Here is a 25,101-nt window from a genome sequence, read left to right on the forward strand (position 1 = left end):
TAACTAAGTAAGGAGTTCCAACTTTAATTAATAAGTGATAGAAATCTACTAAAGGGTTTCAAGCTTGAGAGAAACATAAACAGGTATGCATTTTCAAAAGCTTCCTCAGAAGTACTTTATCTTATATGGATCAGATAATGTGTGCTTGCTGAATACATCTAGTGTTTCATAACTGACCAAAAAATGTCATAAATCGAAAGATTTACTGCAAACAAAAAATGGTCAGAAGATTTAGCATAGTCGATGAAGCAGATGTTTTTCTGAAATTCCCTTGCTTTCTCTATGATCTAATGAATGTTGGCAATTCGATCTCTGGTTCCTCTGCCTTTTCTAAACCCAGCCTATGTATCTAGAGAGCTTCCCTGGTGGCTCAGATGGTAAAGAATCTGCCTGCAGTGCAGGAGACTCTGGTTCAATCCCTGGGTTGGGAAGATCCGCTGGAGAAGAGAACGGCAACCCACTTCAGTATTTTTGCCTAGAGAATTCCCTGGACAGAGGAGCCTGGTGGGCTACAGTCCATGGGGTCGCAAAGAATCAGACACGACTGAGCAACTTTCACATCTGCAAGCTCTTGGTTTACACACTGCTAAAGGCTAGCTTGCAGGATTTTGAGCATAACCTTGCTAACATATGAGATGAGTGCAATTTTCTGGCAGTTTGAACATTCCTTGGCATTGTCCTTCTTTGGGATTGGAATGAAAACTGACCTTTTCCAGTCCTGCAGCCACTGCTGAGTCTTTCAAATTTGCTGACATACTGAGTGCAGCACTTTAACAGCAACATCTTTTAGGATTTTAAATACCTCAGCTGGAATTCATCACCTCCACTAGTTTGTAGTAGAGCTTCCTAAGGCCTGCCTGACTTCACACTCCAGGATGCCTGGCTCTAGGTGAGTGACCACACCATCATGGTTATCCTAGTCATTAAGATCTTTTTGGTATAGTTATTCTGTGTATTCTTGTTACCTCTTACTTACTAATAGCCTGTAAGAGCTTATAGTATACACATTACAATGGCTATGTATTAGAGAAAGAGAATAAAACAAAAACAACTGAAAGGGGGAAAGCATAATTTAAAAAAAAACCAAATGAGGTCTTTGTGTGGATAACTAATACAATAAGTTGTGAGTCAAGGAACATAATTAACTACATGTACCTGAATTAAAAATAGTAAACAAAATTACATATACCATCTTTTATTTTGCCCTATAGAGAGACAATTTAAGATATTTAAACAGCTGAATTTAGTATTTACTTACATGCTTGTAAAATAATTTCATAAACACCACATTCTGACCTGTTCCACACTTGCATATTCAACATCTTTCTTTCCTTAACCACCTTTACCCATCCTAAAACACAAGGTGTGATTTTTTTGGCACCCTCCCAAAGGTTCTTGGTTTAATGAAAATCAGAGCACACTTGTGGAAGTGCAACACATAAATATCATTTGTTATGTATAACAGACATTAAAAAGTTTAGTATTCTATTAGATAATTATTTCATTTTCATTAATTTTCACTGGTAATCACTTTATACTACATAAACACCACAAGAGGGAGCTTTGGTCCACCTACTAAACACTGATTAATGTATGCACAAACATAGTAATACTCTATGAAGAAGACCAGAGAACCCAAGAGATGTTACATTTTAGCTGGGTAGACAGGGCATACAAACCTAGATAGAAAAAAGTGGCCTGTGAAGTACAGCATGAATTCTAAGTGAGTAACATTATGGACATTATGACAGAGAGTGATCAGTCACGTTAGCATTATCAAAGAAAACTTTCCACATGAGGTAAAAAAAATCAGAGCTGAGCTTGAAGAATATGGATCACTGATGACAATCAATAAAAGTGAATATCAAATAGGTGGCATAAATAAGTTGAGAAGTAAAGAGGAAAAAAAAATCAGCTTAATTCCAAATAAAAGTCTTGACAAGATAATTAACAAGAATACACAGAAATAAAACATGATCTCTCCCAATCAGGAATTACCGCCAGGAATTACAGCACACTTAACAGAGAGATCATTATAAACATGAACTAGTTTTGACTGGTAGCAAATGTTTGTCAAAATACTATGAAGAAGATGATTACTTATCTGAGTTCTTATTACTCTTGAATTCACCAAATCTACAAAGTATTCTACAACTAGATGAATGATTTAGTAAAGGAAATGTTTTGATTTAGATATTTTATTACCTTGTTTGAGTCATTACATAGTAAAACTAAATTTCTTTTTTTTTAAATTATGAAGTCTAGATATGTTGTTTTCTTTTTGTCTCTTAAAAAACTAGCATTAAAAAAAAAAAAACTCGCTTGTTACTTACTTCATCCATCTTCATACATGTGCCAAAATCTGCTAATTTTAGATGCCCATGTTTATCCAAGAGCATGTTGTCAGGCTTCACATCTCTGTGAATTAAACCCATGGAGTGTATGGCATCCAAAGCAAGAACAACTTCAGCAGTATAAAATTTGGCCCATTTTTCAGGTACATCATAGTTACTCATAAGGTTTACAAGGTCTCCACCAGGCATGTACTCCATTACCATGTACAGATACTTATCATCTTGAAAGGCACAAAAGAGCTGGAAAACAAAACAAGAAGGAAAAAAAGTTTAAAAAAAGAAGAGGGACTTCCCTGGTGGTCCAGTGGCTCAGACTCTGCACTCCCAGTACAGAGAGCCTGGGTTTGATCTCTGGTCAGGGAACTAGATCCCACATGCCACAACTAAGACCCAGTGCAGCCAAATAAATAAAAATATTTTAAAAAAAAGAAAGAAAGAAAACTATAACTGTTAACAGAAAAAAATCCCAAAATCAATACTGCTATTGAAAAAGACAAATTACTATAAAACCAACACAGAGTTAAACTTTATGAAATCTTTGACTTTAGATCTGGATATCTTTAATGGAGAACCAGTTATCAGATAAAACTATTATATGGATATCTTCTTCATGCTTAACTAACGAAATATGCATAAATGTATCATTTTCCCTCTTGGAGAATACAGGAATCTATTTAAATAGACATATTTTAAAAGAGAAACAGAATAAGAAAGAGGAATATACAAGGTGATGACAAAAGAATCCATAATAAAATAGCCCAACTTTCAGCAAATAAATTCCTGCACATAACTCACAAAGCAGAGAGCTGAGTAGACAGAAACACCTAAGATACCAGATTCAATAGATACCAAAAGAGCATAAGTCCCATAAGCATAAGATACCATAAGAGCATAAGAATAAGTCCCATACCACTGGGAAGAGTAATTCATAGCCACATATGGGACAGGGCTTTCTCCCTTCCTTTCCCCATCATCTTGTTCATAATCAATAGCAACTGACAGTGTTAATGCACTCAGACTAAAGCAGTGGCACTGGGACCTGAGAAAAAGGACACCAAGCTAGGGGAGTTGCTGAGGCATAGTTATCAGGGTCTCCTAATAAATCAGGTGAGAATAGGTCTATTATTATTAGCACCTAAGATAGGTCCTGACCCCCAGGAGAGACAAGAAACCACAAATTCAGAAGGAAAGGTATCTGTACATTCCACCCAACAATATGTCCCACCTCTTCCTGAAAGCATACAACATAAACAGAAAAGATTTCCACAAACAGGAAAAAGAACAAAAACAAGAATCTAGGTTTTACAAATAGCAGAAGAATGAGGAGAAGCAAAAAGCAAGAGAGACAGGGAAAGGTATATTCAATTAAACAAAGAGTTCCAAAAAATAGTTAGAAGAGACAAGAAGGTCTTCTTCGATGAACAATGCTTAATAAGACAAAAACAACAAAAGGTGAAAGACTAGAGATCTCTTCAGGAAAATTGGAAACATCAAGCAAGCATTCCACCCAAAGATGGGCACAATAAAGGATAAAGGTGGTAGAGACCTAGCAGACACTGAAGAGATCAAGAAGAGATGGAAAGAATATACAGAACTGTATGAAAAAAGATATTAATGAACTGGATTACTATGATGGTGTGGTTAGTCACCCAGAACCAGACATTACGGAGTGCGAAGTCAAGTGGGCCTTAGGATGTATTGCTGTTAATAATATAGCTAGTGGATGTGATGAAATTCCATCAGAACTATTCAAATCCCTAAAGGAAGATGCCACCAAGGTTTTTCATTCATTATGTCAGCAAATCTGGAAGACCCAGCAGTGGTCACAGGACTGGAAAATCCTCATCCCAATTCCCAAGAAGGGTAGTACCAAAGACTGTGCCAAACATCAGACAATTGCACTCATCTCCCATGCCAGTAAGGTCATGCTTAAAATCTTGCATGCCAGGCTTCAGTATTACGCGAACCAAGAACTTCCAGATGTCCAAACTGGGTTTAGAAAAGGAAGAGGAACTAGAAATCAAATTTCTAGCCAGCATTCGCTGTATTATAGAGACAGCAAGGGAATTTCAGGAAAATATGTTTCCATCAACTACACTAAAGCCTTTGACTATATGGATCATGACAAACTGTGGGAAGCTCTTAGAGAGATGGGAATACCAGATCATCTTACCTGTCTTCTGAGAAACCTGTATGCAGGTCATGAAGCAACAGTTAGAACCCTGTATGGAACAACTGACTGGTTCAGGATCAAGAAAGGAGTACAACAGGGCTGTTTGCTGTCACCCTGTTTGTTTAACGTACAGGCTGAGCACATCATGAGAAATGCCAGGCTGGATGAGTTGCAAGATGGAATCAAGATAGGCAGGAGAAACATTAACAACCTCAGATATGTGGATGATACCACTCTAATGGCAGAAAGTAAAGAGGAACTAAAGAGCCTCTTAATGAGGGTGAAAGAGCAGAGCGAAAAAGCTGGTTTAAAACTCAACATTCAAAAAACTAAGATCATGGCATACAGACAGAAGGGGAAAAGACAGAAGTAGTGACAGACTTCCTCTTCTTGAGCTCTAAAATCATTGCGGACGGTGACTGCAGCCATGAAATCAGAAGACGGTTGTTTCTTGGCAGAAAAGCGATGACAAACCTAGACAGTGCTTTGAAAAGCAGAGACATTACACTGCCGAAAAAGGTCCATGTAGTCAAGGCTATGGTCTTCCCAGTGGTCAGGTATGGTTGTAAGAAGCTGGAATGTGAAGAAGGCAGAATGCTAAAGAATTGATGCCTTTGAACTCTGATGCTGGAGAAGACTCCTGAACGTCCTTTGGACAGCAAGGAGATCAAATCAGTCAATCTTAAGGGAGATCAACCCTGAATATTCACTGGAAGGACTGATGCTGAAGCTCCAGTATTTTGGTCATCTGATGTGAACAGATAACTCACTAGTTATCTGATGAGTGGGAAAGATGCTGGGAAAGATCAAGGGCAGAAGGAGAAGAGAGCATCAGAGGATCAGATGGCTGGATGGCATCACTGATGCAATGAACATGAACTTGGGCAAACTCCGGGAGATGGTGAGGGACAGGGAGACCTGGCGTGCTGCATGGGGTCACAAAGAGTTGGACAGGACTGGGCAAATGAACAACAACAAGAATCAACAGTTGAGAAAAACCAGTATCATGAAATAAAGATTTGAAAGATTTTTATTCAATAAAGATTGAAATAAAGCAATTCAAGAAATAGAAAGTTAACAGTCAAGGAGATGCTTAAATAGGACAAATTAAGAACAGCCCTAAAAATATGAAAACCAATAGCCTCAAAAGAGTAACAAGTCACATCAAGTAAACAACAGGATGATATGGGAAAAAGTCTGAAGCTTTGGCATTAAATATACAAGTAATGATAAGAGAAAAAACAAATTAGAAAGCAAGAAAATTGAGCAAAGTAACTTTCTCTCTCTGAAGTCACTGAAGGATTCAGAGATGAAAAACAGAGCAAAGTTAGCAAGGTTCCAACATCTAGCTAAATGCAGCCTGGAAGAGAGAACACAGACCAGAAGAAAAAGAAAAAATAAATAGCAAACAAAAACTTCCAGAAGTGAATCAAATAAAAAATCTAGATTGAAAGGACGGCAAATGAAACAAAGAGAAACAGATAGTGCTAAACTCTCAGAAACCCAACAAAGACAAAACGTATCTTATGTACAAAACCCAAATCATATTGTTAACAAACATTTCAGCCAATACAGAATACAAAGAACAGAGATATAGCTTTAAAAATGTGAAGGAAAAAAATTTCAATTCTAGAATATGGCAGTCTAAAAAAAAACCCAATAAAATGGCAAAATAAATATGTATTACATCATTCATATTCTTAGAAATCTGATAACAAACCACTTCTGAAAGAACTGCTCAAGGAAAATGGTTTGACAAAATGAATAAATCCAAGTAAGAGAATTATATGAGACATAAGAAAAGGGGACAAATAAAATAATCAAGAAAAGTTTATTAAATATAATTACTGATACAAAATTAAACACTTTGAGAGAGTCAAGTCAAAATTAGAATAATTTTTAAATGGAAGGTGGTAAGATACAGAGAAGAGAGGGACAAAAAAGACATTATAAGGCTGGTTACCAAATTGAGAAGGGTGTGTGTGTGTGTGTGTGTGTGTGTGTGTGTGTGTTTACCAAATTGAGAAGGGTGTGTGTGTGTGTGTGTGTTTACCAAATTGAGAAGGGTATGTGTGTGTGTGTGTGTTTACCAAATTGAGAAGGGTGTGTGTGTGTGTTGACCAAATTGAGAAGGGTGTGTGTGTGTGTTGACCAAATTGAGAAGGGTGTGTGTGTGTGTGTGTGTTTACCAAATTGAGAAGGGTGTGTGTGTGTGTTTACCAAATTGAGAAGGGTGTGTGCGTGTGTGTGTGTGTTTACCAAATTGAGAAGGGTGTGTGTGTGTGTGTGTTTACCAAATTGAGAAGGGTGTGTGTGTGGGTGTATACCAAATTGAGAAGGGTGTGTGTGTGTGTGTGTGTGTGTGTGTGTGTGGTTACCAAATTGAGAAGGGTGTGTGTGTGTGTGTGTGTGTGTATGTGGTTACCAAATTGAGAAGGGTGTGTGTGTGTGTGTGTGTGTGTGTGTGATGCTACTAATGCTAAATGGCAAAAGGAAAGATGGATATAAATGGAGAGACACTCATGTTTCTGGAGAGAAAGTCTGTATCATAAAGATGACAACTCTCTTCAAATTGATCAACAGACTCAATACAAACTCTATATCCCAGCAAGTTATTTCCTAGGAATCAATAAACTGATAATAAAATTTACATGGAAATGCAAATAACCCAGAAGAGCCAAAACAGAACAAAGCATCACAATCTCAAACCTCAATACAAAACTACTGTATCAAAACAGTACTGGTATGGTATAATGATAGATATACAAATCAGTGGAACAGAAGTGACAGTCTAGGAATAGCCTTTATATTTATAGGTCAAAAATATATATATATAATATATATGTATATATATATATATATATACACACACATACATACAAAGGTGTCAGAGCAATTTAGTTGGAAAAGTACAGTCTTCCTAATGAATGGTGTCTGAATAACTGGATATTCACAGGCAAAAACATGAACATTTTTAGGCCCCTACTTCACATCATACTCAAAAATTAACTCAAAATAGATCACAGGACTAAATTTATGAGCTGAAACTATAAAAATCTTATGAAAGAACAAAGGAAAAATATTTATCACCTTAGACTAGGCAAAAATTTCTTCTAATATAAAAAAAATTGGCAAAATGAAAAACTGGTGTAAGATTTTATCAAAATTAACATATTCTGGCTTCAGAAAATCATATGAGAAGAGGAAAAGACAAACCACAGACTGAAAAGAAATACTAACAAGTGATATATATGATAAAGTATCTAGAGTATGCAAAAGACTCCTACAACTCAACAGGAATATAAGCAACATAATCTTTTAAAGGGTAAAAGTCTGAACAGACATTTCACCAAAGAAGATACAAGAGTGGTCAATAAGCACATGAAAAGGTGCTCACTATCATCAGTCATTAGTCAAAGTTAAAACCACAGTGAGACCTCACTTTACACACACCAGAATGACTATAATAAGAAGAAGAAGAAAGAATATCAAGTGTTGGCAAGAATATGGAGAAACTGGAACCTCATAGATTCTGATAAAAATATAAAATGGCACAGCCACTTTGGGTAATAGTATGGCAACTTCTTTAAAAGTTAAACACAAATTTAGCACACAGCTAAGACTCCATTCCTAGGTATATATCCAAGAGAAATGAAGTATGTCCACAAAAGACTTTTATGCAAATGTTCACAACAACATATTCACTATTTATAACAGTTTAAAGTGGAAGCAATTCAAATACACATCAAATGGTAAATGGACAAAGATAATGGAATATCCACATAACTCCTTCCCCCTCAACTGGGTATTCTGCAATACAACTCTGATGCCAAGTACTTAGAATTAGCATCAGACACCACAAGTTACGAGCCCAGTCTTTCACATGACTGCCTTCACTTTAGACATTAGCTGTACTTCTGTACCTTGGGAGTCCCCAAGCCACCAGCATTCTGGTTAACTACAAATTCTAGAGTTTCCATGACTCAGGTTCAATAATTTACTGGGTTAACCCACAGAATTCAGGAAAGCACCATATTTTTTACCACATTTTACTGTAAAGGATACACATAAGATGAGGTCTGGGAGGCAACAGAGCTTCTGCATCTCCTCCTTGTGGAATCAGGGTGAATCACCATCCCAGTACATCAATGTCTTTACTAACCAAGAAGCTCCACTGAGTGTCAATGTCTGCAGCTTTTATTAGGATTTCATTATATAGGTACAATTAACTATATCACTGGGCATGTGATTAAACTCAATTTCCAACCTCCTTCTAGTACTCCTAACTTGAAAGGCTGAGAGTTCTAATCCTCTAATCATGTGCTCATTTTTTTCTAATGATCAGCTCCCATCTCATCCAGTTCAGTCAGTTCAGTCACTCAGTCATGTCCAACTCTTTGCGACCCCATGGACTGCAGCACGCCAGGCTTCCCTGTCCATCACCAACTCCTGGAGTTTACGCAAACTCATGTCTATCTCCTCCAAAAGTTATCAAAATGCCAACAGGAGTTGCCTTATTAGCATAACACACAAAATTGAAGAGCTTTTGAAGCTCTGTGCTAAGAACAAGGAACAAAGACTCTTGATTAAACCACATATAATGTGCTATGCTACTCAGTACTAAAAAGAAATGAAGTACAAGACATCCAACAATGTTCATGAACTTCAAAATCAGTATGATAAGGGACATGGACCAGATCCAAAAGACAGACAGCATGTTCTATGATTCCATTTACCTGAAATGTCCAGGCAAGGCAAATCTACAGAGATAGGAAGCATACCTGTGGTTGCCTGGGGCAGGAGGGGAATGGGAAATGACTTTAGGTATAAGTGATCATTTGGGGATGATGAAGCTGTTCTAAAAATCAGATTTCAGTGATGTGTGTGGCCTGTGACCTGAACTACTAGATAACCAAGTGGGAGATTATTTCTCTTTGTAGAAGTATTCTACTCAAGAAGAAATAACTCAATTGGAATATTACCATTTTGCAATCTTTACAAAATTAATGATCTCAACAAAGCACAGACATCTGGTAAAATAACAAGAGATAGCCAGACATTAGCCTCCTGAAAGAAGAAAACATTACCCATGAAGCTGTCCTGCCACGCTCCCCATCACACCTGATTGTGATCAAGCCTTTATATTTAATCACCAACTAACAAAAACATAAATGAGAGGAACATGTTAAAACTACACCACAGGATGAAATCAGCAAAAACCAGGTTTCTTCACCAAGTGGCACAAGAGAAAACAAGCTAAAAGTAAAGTGTTTAGGAATATACTTACTTGGATGTATGAAACTATAAAGGAAAGCAGGTAAGTGTTTACTATAAAAGAAAGGACACTAGAAAGCACCCAGAGAACCCAGCAAACTTGATATATAGGTGGATTAAAAAAGAAAAAGTTCTTTCAGCAAAAATATTATTTTTAATGTGTGATATTCATCTATTAAATTTAAAGTACACTAAGAATATAGCTCTAAAAAATACAGATAGGTCAAAGATTTATATTATAACATAATCTATATAAAAAAAGTTAAAAGGGTATAGGAATAAATTATGGGGGCCTTCATACAATTAAGCACTTAATAACCATAAACAAAAGGGGCTAAAAAAGGAGGGGCTAATATTTGGAATACTGTTTGTTAATCAACTAAAATTGATTATAGGTTTATTTATGACCCATTATTTTCACTGCAAGGAAGACAGATCCCTAACAGAAATGTGGGAACATATGTGCCAAAAATTCATATGAAAGAAAATTGAGCACAACATTATTCATAATTGGAGAAGGAAATGGCGACCCACTCCAGTACTCTTGCCTGGAAAATTTCATGGACTGAGGAGCCTGGTAGGCTACAGTCCATGGGGTCGCAAAGAGTTGGACACGACTGAGCGACTTAACTTTTCCACTTTCACTTTATTCATAATAGCCAAAAGGCAGAAACAACCCAGGTATCCATGAATTGAAAAATAAATAAAATGTGGTGGATCCATACAACAGAATATTATTCACCCATAATAAAAAGAATCAAGTGCAAGCTGTAACATGAAAATATGTTGAAATATGTTCAACCTAAGCATGTTGAAAATAATATACTAAATAAAAAAAGATGTCAAAAAATACCACATAGTGTATGATCACATTTTCACAAAATGTTCAGAATAGGAAAATCTACAACACAGAAAGCAGATGAGTGGTTGCCACTGGGCAGGAAAGACTCGGAGTAACTGCTAACTGGTTCAAGGTTTCTTTTTGTGATAAAGTGAAAGTGAAGTCGCTCAGTCGTGCCTGACTCTTTTGTGAAGCCATGGATAGTAGCCTGCACCAAGCTCCTCCGTCCATGGGATTTTCAAGGCAAGAAGTACTAGACTGGGTAGCCATTTCCTTCTCTGGGGAAACTTCCCAACCCAGGGATCAAACCCAGGTCTCTCATATTGTAGATAGATACTTTACTGTCTGAGCCACCAGGGAAGTTTTGTGATAAAGTGTTCTATAATTAGGTAACGCTGGGCTGGAAGAAGCACAAGCTGGACTCAAGATTGCCGGGAGAAATATCAATAACCTCAGATATGCAGATGACACCACCCTTACGGCAGAGTGAAGAGGAACTAAAAAGCCTCTTGATGAAAGTGAAAGAGAAGAGTGAAAAAGTTGGCTTAAAGCTCAACATTCAGAAAACTAAGATCATGGAATCTGGTTCCATCACTTCATGGGAAATAGATGGGGAAACAGTGGCTGACTTTATTTTTCTGGGCTCCAAAATCACTGCAGATGGTGACTGCAGCCATGAAATTAAAAGACGCTTACTCCTTGGAAGGAAAGTTATGACCAACCTGGACAGCAAATTAAAAAGCAGAGACATTACTTTGCCAACAAAGGTCCATCTAGTCAAGGCTATGGTTTTTCCTGTGGTTATGTATGGATGTGAGAGGTGGACTATAAAGAAAGATGAGCGCCAAAGAATTGATGCTTTTGAACTGTGGTGTTGGAGAAGACTCTTGAGAGTCCCTTGGACTGCAAGGAGATCCAACCAGTCCATTCTAAAGGAGATCAGTCTTGGGTGTTCTTTGGAAGGACTGATGCTGAAGCTGAAACTCCAATACTTTGGCCACCTCATGCGAAGAGTTGCCTCATTGGAAAAGACTCTGATGCTGGGAGGGATTGGGGGCAGGAGGAGAAGAGGACGACAGAGGATGAGATGGCTGGATGGCATCACTGACTTGATGGACATCAGTTTGGGTGAGCTCTGGGAGTTAGTGATAGACAGAGAGGCCTGGCGTGCTGCAATTCGTAGGGTCGCAAAGAGTCGGACGCGACTGAGCGACTGAACTGAACTGAATGACTGACTGCACAACTCCATAAATACAATGAAATTACTGAAAACTAACTAAATAAATAGAAATAAGTCAGTTATTTTGACAAGTTTTCCCAAAAGTCACACATTTCATACATGTAAATATGATGGTACATGAAATGTGCTTTATCAGAGATAAACAAATGATAATCAGGATTATAATCTATTACTTTTTCAACTGTGCAATGTTTCACTATTGATATGCTTCCACAAATTCATTAACTATCTCAGTAGACAGTTTTTACAGGTCTACTCTGCAGAATTAAAATCCAAGATATAAATTTACAAAATGCAACTAGAACTGCCAATTAATCTGTTACTATGAAAGCAATTTAAAGCTAAAAGTGGATTAATACTTTGCTACCATCACTTCTTAATCAAGTAGATTACCATGATACATAATTTGCTACAAAATATTTAGTATTAACTAAACATATCCAGAATTTCTAGCTACTGGCTACATTTAAAAAATAAAGTGAGGAGGAAGGGTGAAATTCAACATCACACAAAAAAAAGCAATGGTAATGAGTTTTGAAAATACATGGTCATCAATGAAGCAAATCTTTTATTTCCAAATAGCCTTCCACAAACATGGTATCAAACTTGTGGATCATTTAAGCATACTGAACATGCTCTGATATATATCTAAGTTTACTCATGACATCTGACCAAAAATGTCTGCAGAATTAGCTATTAGCACACAAAAAAAATTTAGAAAACTAAAGCCAGTGACGAATATAACTGAAAAAAGGGCAAAATAAACTTACTTCACAGTCAAATAACAGGCTGAATTAGGAATCCCAATACTGTCTTACACTACAGGTAACACATAAAGGACTGAAAGAGAATCTTCAAACGTTTTAATGTAGAATTTTTTCTCCTTTTCAAGATAAACTATTGTTCTTATACAATCATACAAATCAAGAGAAAGAGTAAGTGGGGGACAATGGCATACTGGTAACTCAATTCTTTAAAAAGGAATTTGAAAAGACAAAGTTGCAACTAGTACTTGTTTCTGTACAATTTACGTCATATCTATCATGTCTAAATAACATACTGCTTTAGAAGATTAAACAAGTGTAATGAATCAGATCTTATTAAAAATAACTACACTGTCATGTGAATGAGATATAGGACTTTCAGAATGCAAAATCAATTCTAACTAATAACAAGCACTTATCAAAAAGGGAAATAAACATATAAAAAGTCTGCTTACCTGAACCACCCAGGGACTGTTGGCAAAGGCCATAATATCTCTTTCCTCCCAGAAAAAAGCAGAATCTGATCTTTTTATCATTTCAAACTTACTAAGAAGCTTCATAGCATAAACTTTCTGTGATGCCTTATGACGAACCTGTTGATTTTTAACACAAGAATTAACACTTTAATTTTATGAGAAAATGGTGAACAATAGATCATACTATAATGCTATTCTTCAAGATTTAGTTTACAACAACAACAACAAAAAATGACCTTTAGCTAACAAAATGCAAAAACATAACATTTTTAATGAGAGGAGAAAATTCTAAAAAGCCTAAATTTTTCATGAAATATACTATACCTTTAAATGCTAAACTCACTATAAAACTACCTCATTTCATCTAAATAAAACCGAATTCATGAAGCTTCATTCCTTCATATTAAGTAAGCTAACCAATTTAAAGAATAAGACATTGTTAAATGAAAAAACTGTAGGATATGTACATGTATCCAACACCATTTGAACATAAGAACCTAATAAATTTAGATACCAAAGGTTATTTTGTGATTTTGTTAAGTCATCCTTACTTCTTTTTAGGTATCTTATTTAAAAGGTTATTTTTTTTAAAAAAGGGGGAGAACCACCAATAATATGGTTATTTGATCAGTTCTTACTTTTCTCATTAGACTGCTAATTCCATAAGGGCAAGGACAACGTCTATTTTTGACCATCATTTTAATCCTAGAATATAACATAGCAAACTCTACCACTGAAACAATAAATATTTAATGAATATTTATAATAGTTGACATCTATTGGATAATCAATAATAAATAGTTAACTGCTACCATTTACGTTTGAATTACCTAATAGGATGTCCAAAACCGAACTCCACATCTTCACCCCTCAATTTATTCCTCCCATAGTTTCTATTTCAGTAAATGACATATTCATTCTCCTGACTGCTCTGGCTAAAAACCTCTGGCTCCTCTTTTTCTCATACAGCTCATAAAGCTCATCAGCAAATCACATCAGTCCTACCTTCAGTCTCCAAAACCAACCATTTCTAACTATCTCCACTGATACCACTCTGGTCTGACAGTTTTTGCAAGAATACCTTGTTTTACTGCACTTTGATTTACTGTACTTTGTATATATTACATCATTTTTTTTTTACAGACTGAAGGTTTGTGGCAACACTGTGTTGAGCAAATCTGCTGGTGCCATTTTTCCAATAGCATTCCTCAGTTGATGTCTGTGTGTCATATTTTGGTAATTCTCACAATATTTCAGACTTTCTCATTGTATTATATTTGTTACGGTGATCTGGGATCAGCAATTGTTCTGGGGTGCCAAAAACCATGTTCATATAAGACAGTAAACTTAAATGCTGTGTGTGCTCAGACTGTTCCACTGACCTACTATTCCCCTCTTTCCCTCACATTGGGCCTCCTTATTCTCTGAGAAACAACAATATTGAAATTAAGCCAATTAATAATCCTACAATGGCCTGTGGGTGCTCAGATGAAAGGAAGGGTTGCGCATCTCTCATTTTCAAGCGGAAAGCTAGAAAGGATTAGGCTCAGTAAGATAGGCATGATGAAAGCTGAGTCAGGTTGAAAGCTAGGCCTCTTGCACCAGTGAGCCAAGTTGCGAATGCAAAGAAAAAGTTCTTGAAGGAAATTAAAAGTGCTACGCCCATGAACACATAAATGATAAGAAAGCAAAACAGCCTTATTGTTGATATGGATGAAGTTTTCGTGGTCTGAATAAAAGATCAAACCAGCAACAACATTCCCATAAACCAAAGCCTAATCCAGAGCAAGGCTCTAACTGTCTTCAGTTCTATGAAGGCTGAGAGAGATAAGGAAGCTATAGAAGAGATGTCGGAAGATAGCAGAAGTTGGCTGCCCATGAACTTTCCTCATAGTATCAAAGAGCAGGGTGACACAGCAAGTGCTAATATAGGAGCTGCTACAAGTTATCCAAAGGATCTAGCTGAGATAACCATTCCCAAAATTCCAGAGCCTGTAAGAATTATGCCAAATCTACTGATGGTGCTCTATAAATGGAACAACAAAATCTAGATGTCAGCTTATCTGTTGACAACATGGTTTATTGAATATTTTAAGCCCACTGGTGAGATCTATGCTCAAAGAAAAAGATTCCTTTCAAATTATTACTGTTCATCAACAATGTACCTGGTCACCCGAGAGCTCTGATGGAGATGTACGATCATACTAATGTTATTTTCATTCCTGCTAACACAACATCCATTCTTCAGCCCATGGATCAAAGAGTTATTTCAACTTTCAAGTCTTACTATTCAAGAAAAACATTTTGTAAGGCTATAGCTGCTGTAGATAGTGATTCAGCTGATGGATCCAGGCAAAGTCAACTAAAAACCTGGAAAGCAGTCATCACTCTAGATACCATGAAGAACATTTGTGATTCATGGGAAAAGGTCAAAATATCAACACTAACAGGAGTTCAGAAGAAGTTAATTCCAACCCTCACCGCTGACTTTGAGGAGTTCAAGACTCAGTGAAGGAAGTTAACTACAGATGTGGTGGAAATAACCTCATTGTTCTCTACCCGAGAACTCAATTTGTTTTCTTCTAAGAAGACATCATAACTTGCAATTTTTGCTTCCTTGTATTGTCTGTCTCTGTAATACTGTTTAGCATCTGGTGTCCCTGTTTTGTTATCAGCTGCATAGCAGTTGCTCTCTGGTATACCACTGGTATTTCCTCTTTGAATAATCCCTACCTTTGTTGAGCTTACATTCTAATATGGGACTCATTCAATTTCTAGCCAACAAAAAAGAGAGTGAAGAAACCCTGATGGTTTCCTGGGCATCCAGACAAGACATCTTAGGAGAAAGAACCATGCTCTAAAGCAAGGCCTACTCTAGCACCACCTAATAAAGTTTTATAATACCAAACCCTAAAAAATCAAAAAGGGAGTAGAGTCTGGAGGTACAGTCCTTAAAAGGACTTGGGAACAACTTGGTCTTTAAACACATCTACATTTACAAAGTAAAAAACTAAGGCTCCAAAGTTAAAAGGTTATCAACAAGTAACTGGACAGCTTATAAAAATGAAAATCAACACTTGTCAAAGAAAAATAAAATCCAGAGTCTCTATCATATATCCAAAAGGACCAGTACATAATTTAAAAATTACCTGAAAGGCAAAAATAAAAATGTGACTCATTATCAAGAAAAAGCAGTCAACAGAAAACAGCCCCAAAAGACATTGGATTTATCTAACAAGCACATTAAATATCTCTTTCAAATCTGCTCAAAAGAAAGTATGTTAAAGGAAAAAAGGAAAAAATAGTTTTAATGAATGAACAGAAGGAAAAACCAACAGAAAAATGGAAACTATTAAAAAAAAAAAGGAACCAATTGGAAATTCTATAACTGAACAATAACTAAGAAAATTCTTTGGATGGGCTTAACAGAGACTGGAGACAAAAGGATATTCAGTAGGTGAGGGAGGTTCAAGAGGGAAGGGATAGTCTTTGGCTGATTCATGTTGATGTATGGCAGGAACCAACAATATGGTAAAGCAATTGTCCTCCAATTAAAAATAGATAAATTTTTTTAAAAAAAGAAGAATATTCTTTTTATTCTAATATTCTGTTAGTGAACCTAACACAAATCAATCTGAAGAATAGAGAGAAAAATGAATAAATGAAAATGTATACAGACTTAGGGGCCTATAAGACAATTTTAAAGTCTAAAGTATGTGCAAATATAAATGGGCTAAACATACAATTCATAGGCAGAAATTATCAATTAATTAAAAAGCAGCATTGGTGGTACAATGGTGAGCATAGTTGGCTTCCAGAATTAATTAAAAAGCAAAACATAGCCTCATATATTTTAAATATAACATCAAACACATTAAAAATAGAAAAGGATAAACCATCCAAACAGCAAGGATGAGAAAGTAGAACAATATTAATAATAGACAAAATAGACAACAAGGTCAAGAGATAAAGAAGATAATTCAGAAAAAAAGAAGAAGAATTCATCAGGAAGACATTACAAATTCTAAATATGCTTGCATCTAATAAACAAGCTTAAAACTTCATAAAGCAAAAATCGACAGAACTAAAGAAAGAAGCAGGCAAATTCTAATTTCAGCTGGAAATTTTAATATCCCTTTTCAGTACTTCATATAACAAATAAATAAAACCAATATGGATAGAAAGAAAATACAGCCCAGGATAAAAACTGCTCGATCATATTATAATTACAAAGGATTTTATATCAATGGGTTATATCACTCAAAGTATTTTGACGTCAGTTTACATGAAAAGAATCCTATATGCAAAGGGCCAAATAAATTATGATGAGGGTCATAGATTATATCCATTTTCTATATCAAACTATTAACCTGAAATAACAATTCATTCTATTTGTATGGTGCTATGCCTTTTACAGAATGATGGAAATAAATACACGGGAAAGCAATATGAAAACATGACTGTGAGAGTGTGGGATTAGGGAATGAATGATCCTAGTCCATTCCCTTCCCCAGAACAGACAAGATTTTTACTTAGCAAATTATAGCAAAGCAAATGCTCATGCCAGTAGAGTTTTTAATAAAAGTTCCTTTTTTTTAGTTTACGTTATTAAAAAGAGACAGCTAAGGTACTCTCTCTTCTGTACTTAGGCCATTCTTCAAACGTTCACTTATTCTAAGAGCAAATTAGATTTTGAAGGCTGCTTAACTTCATTAGAGAAAGCAATCATACAACAGTAATAACCAATTAATTTATACCCTAATATTATTTATGCCTGATCCAGACCATGACAAGAGTTTTAAGACTCATGCTATAAAGAACAGGAATGCCAAAGAATGTTCAAACTACTACACAATTGTGCTCATTTCACATGCTACCAAGGTAATGCTCAAAATCCTTCAAGCAGGCTTCAACAGCACATGAACCAAGAACTTCCAGATGTATAAGCTGGATTTAGAAAAAGGCAGAGGAACCAAAGATCAAACTGCCAGCATCCACTGAATCATAAAAAAGGCAAGATAATTCCAGAAAAACATCTGCTTCACTGACTACACTAAAACCTTTGACTTGTGGATCACAACAAACTAGAAAATTCTTAGAGATGAGAATACCAGACCACCTTACCTGCATCCTGAGAAACTTGAATGTAGGTCAAGAAGTAACAAGAACAGGACATGGAACAATAAATTGGTTCCAAATTGGGAAAGGAGTATGTCAAGGTTATATACAGTCACCCTGCTTATTTAAATTATATGCAGAGTGCATCATGAGAAATGCTGGGCTGGATGAAGCACAAGCTGGAATCAAGATGGTCAGGAAAAATATCAATAACCTCAGATATGCAGATGACACCACCCTAATGGCAGAAAGCAAAGAGGAACTAAAGAGCCTCTGGATGAAGGTGAAAGAGGAAAGTGAAAAAGTTGGCTTAAAACTCAACATTCAGAAAACTAAGATCATGGCATCCAGTCCCATCGCTTCATGACAAATAGATGGGGAAAAATTGAAAAGAGGGACAGACTTTATTTTCTTGGGTTCCAAAATCACTATGGACAGTGACTGCAGCCACAAAATTAAAAGGCGCTTGCTCCTTAGAAGAAAAGCTATGACAAACCTAGACAGCATATTATAAAGCAGAGGCATCATCTTGCCAAGAAAGGTCCATCTAGTCCAAGCTATGGTTTTTCCAGTAGTCATGTATGGATATGAGTTGAACCATAATGAAGGCTGAGCAACAAAGAACTGATGCTTTTGAACTGTGGTGTTGGAGAAGACTCTTGAGAGTCCCTTGGACAGCAAGGAGATCAAACCAGCCAATCTTGAAGGAAACAAACTGTGAATATTCACTGGAAGGAGTGATGAGGAAACTGAAGCTCCAATACTTTAGCCACCTGATGCGAAGAGCCAACTCACTAGAAAAGACCTGATGCTGGGAAAGATTGAGGGCAGGAGAAGAGGACAGAGGATGAGATGGTTGGATGGCATCATCGACTCAATGGGTAAGAGGCTGAGCAGAGATTGTGAAGGACAGGGAATCTGAAGTGCTGCAATCCATCAGGTCATAAAGAGTCGGACACAACTGAGTGACTGAACAACAACAATGAACAGAAACTAGATATTTGTTAGCTACTAGGAAATAGTTAAACATTTATTTACACTTAATCTTTTATATATGAATTAATTAAACAAACAAAAAGAAACCTAGAAGAAGGAGCCATTCATTCAAATAAATAAGAATACAGACTTAAGATGATTTTCTGAACATGTGAAAAATACTTGTTGACTTCACTCTTGGTGATTATGCAAAACCGTTTCCCTTTCTCTGCTTCCAAAATGCTTATGATAATCTAATATCAAAATTAGTAGTATGTTTCATAAGTTCCTTTAAGAACAGAATACAGACTTTCATTTGTGAGGCTGCAAAGTGGTTAGCACAATGTTGAATTATCCAATTCAACAAATTTAACAAAATTATAGCTATATAAGGCTTTCGTGATAGTTCAGTTGGTAGAGAATCTACCTGCAATGCAAGAGACCCCAGTTTGATTCCTGGGTTGGGAAGATATCCTGGAAAAGGGATAGGCTACCCACTCCAGTATTGTTGGGCTTCCCTTGTGGCTCAGCTGGTAAAGAATCTGCCTGCAATGAGAAAGACCTGGGTTCGATCCCTAGGTTGGGAAGATCTCCTGGAGAAGGGAAATACTACCCACTCCAATAATCTAATATCATAATTAGTTATGTATATGCCTGCTTCATAAGTTCCTTTAAGAACAGAATACAAACTTTCATTTGTGAGGCTGCCAAATGGTTAGCACAATGTTAGAATTATCCAATTCAACAAACTTATAGCTATATAAGACCTATAAAACTTTTAATAAATAAAGAAAACTTGGTTAGACACTAGTTAATGAGGCCTGAATTTCATCTAAGGATACTTTAGGACACTTTACAGGCTCACAGCACATAAGACAGAAACCACTGGCTTGCCGACTTTGACTTGATCTACAGGACAAACATTAAGAGGCAGTAGTTGTATTCATGCCAAATGTCTGCCTCATACCTTAAAATACATTGGTACTAGTATTACAAAGTACTACAATAACGCATTGTTATTTTAGGAGAGCTGGTTTCCATTGACCTTCCTTGTGAGGCTATCTCCTTCTGAATGATTCTATTATAATCTCCCTTAGCAACTCTGTATATTCCCCTTTGTTCTCTAGCTTTCTCCTTTATTCCATATGGATGGATAAATAGTCAGATACACTGGTGATTCATTATCACACTGTACAGAGAGTACTGCTTAAAAGCATGGACACAGATGTCAACAAACCTGGGCAAAAGTCCCAGCTATTTATGAACGATATGGCCAACTCACTTAACTTCTCTAAAGTTCAGTGAATTCGTCTACTTAAGAATCTCACAGAATTGTTGCAACGATAAAATAACATAATGAATATATACATATAGCACACAGAACACAGTCCACAAAAATGTTAACTAATTCCACTATAGCCAAATGGAACTCAGTTCATTCTATTATGAAGCTTTACATATGTCTCCCCTATGTCACTAATCTATGGTTACCTAAAGGACAAAAATGTCACTTTTCTTCCAATGTTTCTATTTGTTAGTAAAAAGAATACTATATTCCTTACTTCTAATTTTAAAAGTGGATGAGTACAATGACTCTATTAAATAGAGGGAAAAAAAGTTAAAAAATAAGATAACAAGGGTCAAACCAGTTAACAGTTTTATTTCGGCTGATAGAATTCTGAGAGATTTTTATTTTCTTATAATTATGTTTTCCATAGCTAATATATACTTTTTTAAAAAAACTTTAAGTAGATGAAACATTCTTAAGTGTAGCTAGAGACATGCTTGAAAAAATCCTGAAATGGACTTTGAGGTCCTAAAACACTTATGGAAAAAAAACTTCTGAAAATCATTCTAACCACAATTTCCCATTTGAGGCTTTAATACTGATTTCTAATGTAAAACTTAAGATTATTTTTACAATAAGACTCAATGCATCTATTTGACAGATCTGGAATAGTTATTCTGTGCCGCCAAGGTTTCCATTGTAGATGGAAGGAGGGAGATAAAATTTTGACAAATCCGAAATAACCTTATAACTAGAGAGGAGACTGTTTTATTCCCAAAGAAGACTAAAAAATCTGTCAAGTATTACAGAATCATTTCCCATATGCTCTTTCTTTCTGGTTGGTTCCGCATTAAAAGTTTAGTTTAAAATCATTTATATTAAAAGCAAGTCAGTAGGAGATTAAAAAAAAAATCCTCATCTCATATCAGCCTTGAGTGGACAGAGTGAACAGCATAATGGAAAATAAGAGTAAAAAAGATTAACTGATGTCTTAAAAGAGAGCCTAGATAGCCAGGATGAACACTTCTTGCTTCATTCAGTAGATAAGAGAGCCATAAAATACCAAGATATGTACAATGAATATATTTTAGAAGGATCAATTTAGCATCATCTCATATTAGACAGATCTATACTTCCTATTTTTCATATACCTCATCATGGAGAAGGGGGGAAATAAAGAAAACAGAATGAAGCAAAACATGTATGTTAGAAAAGCCCTACAGCTGATTCTATTATACCCAAGTTGGGGGAGAGAGTGGTATGTGAAAATACAACGATATGAAATGTGGGGAAAACAGTCTGCCAAAGAGTCACAAGGGTTCAGCTGAGCTTAGGTGGCATGAATTTGCAGAAGATTTAATAAGCATAGTCTAGGTATTCTCTCCATCAGCACTTACCAATCCAATATCAACAGTACAACAGTGAAACTATTAGCAGAAGCCAAAAACAAAGCAGGAACAAAGCAGGCCCTAATACTTGACTAGGTATCTTGGAGAAAGGTGAATATTCCCCAGAAGTGGATAGACTAGAGAAATATTATGAGCAGGACTTACTGAAAAAGTAAACATAAGAAATAAGGGGAAGAATAATGACCCCTAATTTTGGGGTTTGAGCATCAACTGGGTTGATGCTAAAGCCATTTATTTATTAAGATGGGAAAGTAAAAGAAGGAACAGATTTGGTGAGGAAGAGCAAAGTTAGAGAAGGAATCAAGTGTTCTAATTCACGTTTTAGATGTCTGTGATACATCTTAATGGAGAAGTCACAATAATGACAACAGCTGATATTTACTGGATAAGTACCACATATGTATAATATAATTTAGTACTCACAAAAAATCTTATAAAAGTCCTATTATTAGTGCCACTCGAAGATAAAAGAAATGAAAACTCTGATGACAGGAAACCTATGTACCATAGAATTAAAACAAAAGTGGATGACCTTGACTCTTACAGTACCAGAGTACTTTCTGCAAAAATATCTATTAAAATTGAACATTAAACTACCTTAATTATAAAAGCATGTTTTGTTAAGCCAATATGTCAAATGAGTAGGACTTCCCTGATGGTTCAGTGGTAAAGAATCTAACTGCCAATGCAGAGGACATGGGTTCAATCCCTGATCCAGTAAAGATTTCACATGTCAGAGCACCTAAGCCCATGTACCGCAACTACTGAGCCTGTGCTCTCTAGAGCCTGGGAATCAAACCCTAGAGCCCATGCTCTACAATAAAAGAAGCCACCAAAATGAGAAGCCTGAGGACTGCCCCTAGAAAGTAGCTCCTGCTCACCACAACTAGAGAAAAGCACACAGAGCAACAAAGACCCAGAACAGCCAAAAATTAACCAATTTTTAAAAAGAAATGAGTGTATGAGTCTTCAAAAGGAACTTAACTGCTTTTCCAGGAAGGCTCCAATTTTATCCTACAATCTATTACCTATTTACTATGTGTCAGACACTATTCTAGATCTTTACCATATATTAGCTCATTTAACATTCAGCACTCTATAAATAACGAACTATTATTATCTTCTTTTTACAACTGAGAATACTAAGTCACAAAGAGGATGGGTAGTTGAGAGGTCTCACTCCAGAGTCCATCCTCTTAATCAATATACTATACTGAATCATATTATGTTCCACAAAAGTTAGATGTGATAAAATATTCCAAAAGAATATAATCTAAAAACAATAAGGATTTTATACATAAAATCATATATTGTTACCAACTTTTCATGATATAAAAACAGAAGCTAAATGTACATCTTGGTAGATAGGGGAAAAAAAAAACCATAAGACAACAAGATAAACAAATTCTGCCTTGCTGGGATTATAGAACTTTTCAACTCACAAAAAAAATGCCTCTTCTGATGAGGAAATCTACACCCAAGTAAGTTAAATGACTTGTCACTTTCCTGATTTATGCCACTTTCACAAGTACTCCCTATGTATTTTGACTCCTATTCCATCCACACTTCTCCATGTGGCCAACCCCTTTAACTTAATTGTCACTTTCTCACAGCAAGGGCATTCCCAACTTCCCAATGTGAATAAGGCACATTCCGCCATTATTCTCTTTCACAGCATACAGATCTTTTCCTTCATAGTGTTTATCATAATCTAAAAATACTTTACCTGTTTAAAGTAAAATTCTTCATCTCTTGCACAAAACTACCACTCTCAGCAAGATTTTGTGTGTGCGCGCGCGCGTGTGTCTGTGTGCACACACGCACACGCTCTAAGTCGCTTCAGTTGCTTCCAACTCTTTGCAAGAGGCTATCTTACTGTATCTTTGGGGCTTCGCTGGTGGCTCAGATGGCAAGGGGGCTTCCCTGGTGGCTCAGACCACGAAGAATCTGCCTGCAGTGAGACATGGGTTCGATACCTGGGTCTGGAAGATACCCTGGAAAAGGGAACGGCTACCCACTCTAGTATTCTTGCCTGGAAAATTCCATAGACAGAGGACCCTGTCCATGGGGTCGCAAGTATTTGGACATGATTGAGCGGTTATTCTATTATATCTTTAGAGGCTAGCACAGCTCCTGGGACATAACAGATTCTGATTAAATTTTCATTGATAGATACAGATAAATGTGCCATTTTATATCTAATAATTAACTGCTAATGTTTACTAAGTATTTACTATAATCCAGGAACTGTTCCAAATGCTTTATATGTATTGTCACATTTACTACTGCCATGTAATCCCATGAGGAATAGATGCTATTGTTATCTTCATTAACAGATTAGAAATTTAAGGCATGGAGAGATTAAGTAATTTGTCTGACGTCATAGCTAGTCAGCAAAAGAGTCAGAATTCAACTTTAAACAGCCTGACTCTAGCTCTTACACTACAGAATAGCTGCTGTGACATACCAGAGTTACTTTTACAATGAGAATCTTTGTAGAAACTGAATGGTACATCCTCTGTGATAATGCATTTTTAACTTGATCAGAAAAAGCATTTCATAAGGGAAGACACAGTTACACCCACTACTATAAAACTTTCTTCAGATGACACAAAAACATAATCATAAAAATATGCCAAACATGGGACATTCCCTACACATCTGCCTAATTTAAAACAACATACAAATCAACTTTAAAAGGCAATGCGGAAAGCACCTCGACTTTTCCTTTTTATTCTCACCCTTCTTTTGAAGAGTCCCTGCTTAAGGTAACAACCAAGAACTAAATCCACAACAAACATGTACAAGCTCTCAGGTCAGGTCATCAGATTAATGGAATGTTAAAATAATTTTCATTTTTAAAAACATTTAACTTTGTTTTCTGCATATTTTGTGGCCAAATGAAATATAAGATTGGAATTAACAACAAAATAGAAGACTTCTTTAACAAATTAAATTTTAATGATCGCGTTAACCTAACACAGAACAATGACCACCCTGTCACAAAAACATGACAAGTCAAGGTCTGCCATATTCCTCCCCAAAAATACAACGACAGATTCTAGGGTCTCTTCCATAATCATATAGCATGAAGAAACAATGTGCCTATTTCAAATACATGTGGAATGACTTCTACATCAAATAGCAAATAATGACAATGGTTAATACTCAGAGAATACTACAACCAGG

General features: G+C 36.1%; 1 protein-coding gene across 5 annotated transcripts in view; it reads right to left on the reverse strand.

Annotated features, from left to right (window-relative positions):
* Positions 1-25,101, reverse strand: part of ROCK2 (Rho associated coiled-coil containing protein kinase 2) — a 133,405-nt gene that overhangs the window by 56,089 nt on the left and 52,215 nt on the right. For all 5 annotated transcript variants that reach the window (XM_069582613.1, XM_069582612.1, XM_069582611.1 and 2 more), the window contains exons 4-5: positions 13,102-13,239; positions 2,334-2,594 (exon numbers count right to left, since the gene is read on the reverse strand). In XM_069582613.1, coding sequence (XP_069438714.1) covers positions 2,334-2,594; positions 13,102-13,239 — 399 coding nt within the window. The remainder of the gene's footprint in view (positions 1-2,333; positions 2,595-13,101; positions 13,240-25,101) is intronic.

The sequence above is a fragment of the Ovis canadensis genome, chromosome 3, assembly GCF_042477335.2.
Source record: "Ovis canadensis isolate MfBH-ARS-UI-01 breed Bighorn chromosome 3, ARS-UI_OviCan_v2, whole genome shotgun sequence".
Classification (NCBI taxonomy): Eukaryota; Metazoa; Chordata; class Mammalia; order Artiodactyla; family Bovidae; genus Ovis; species Ovis canadensis.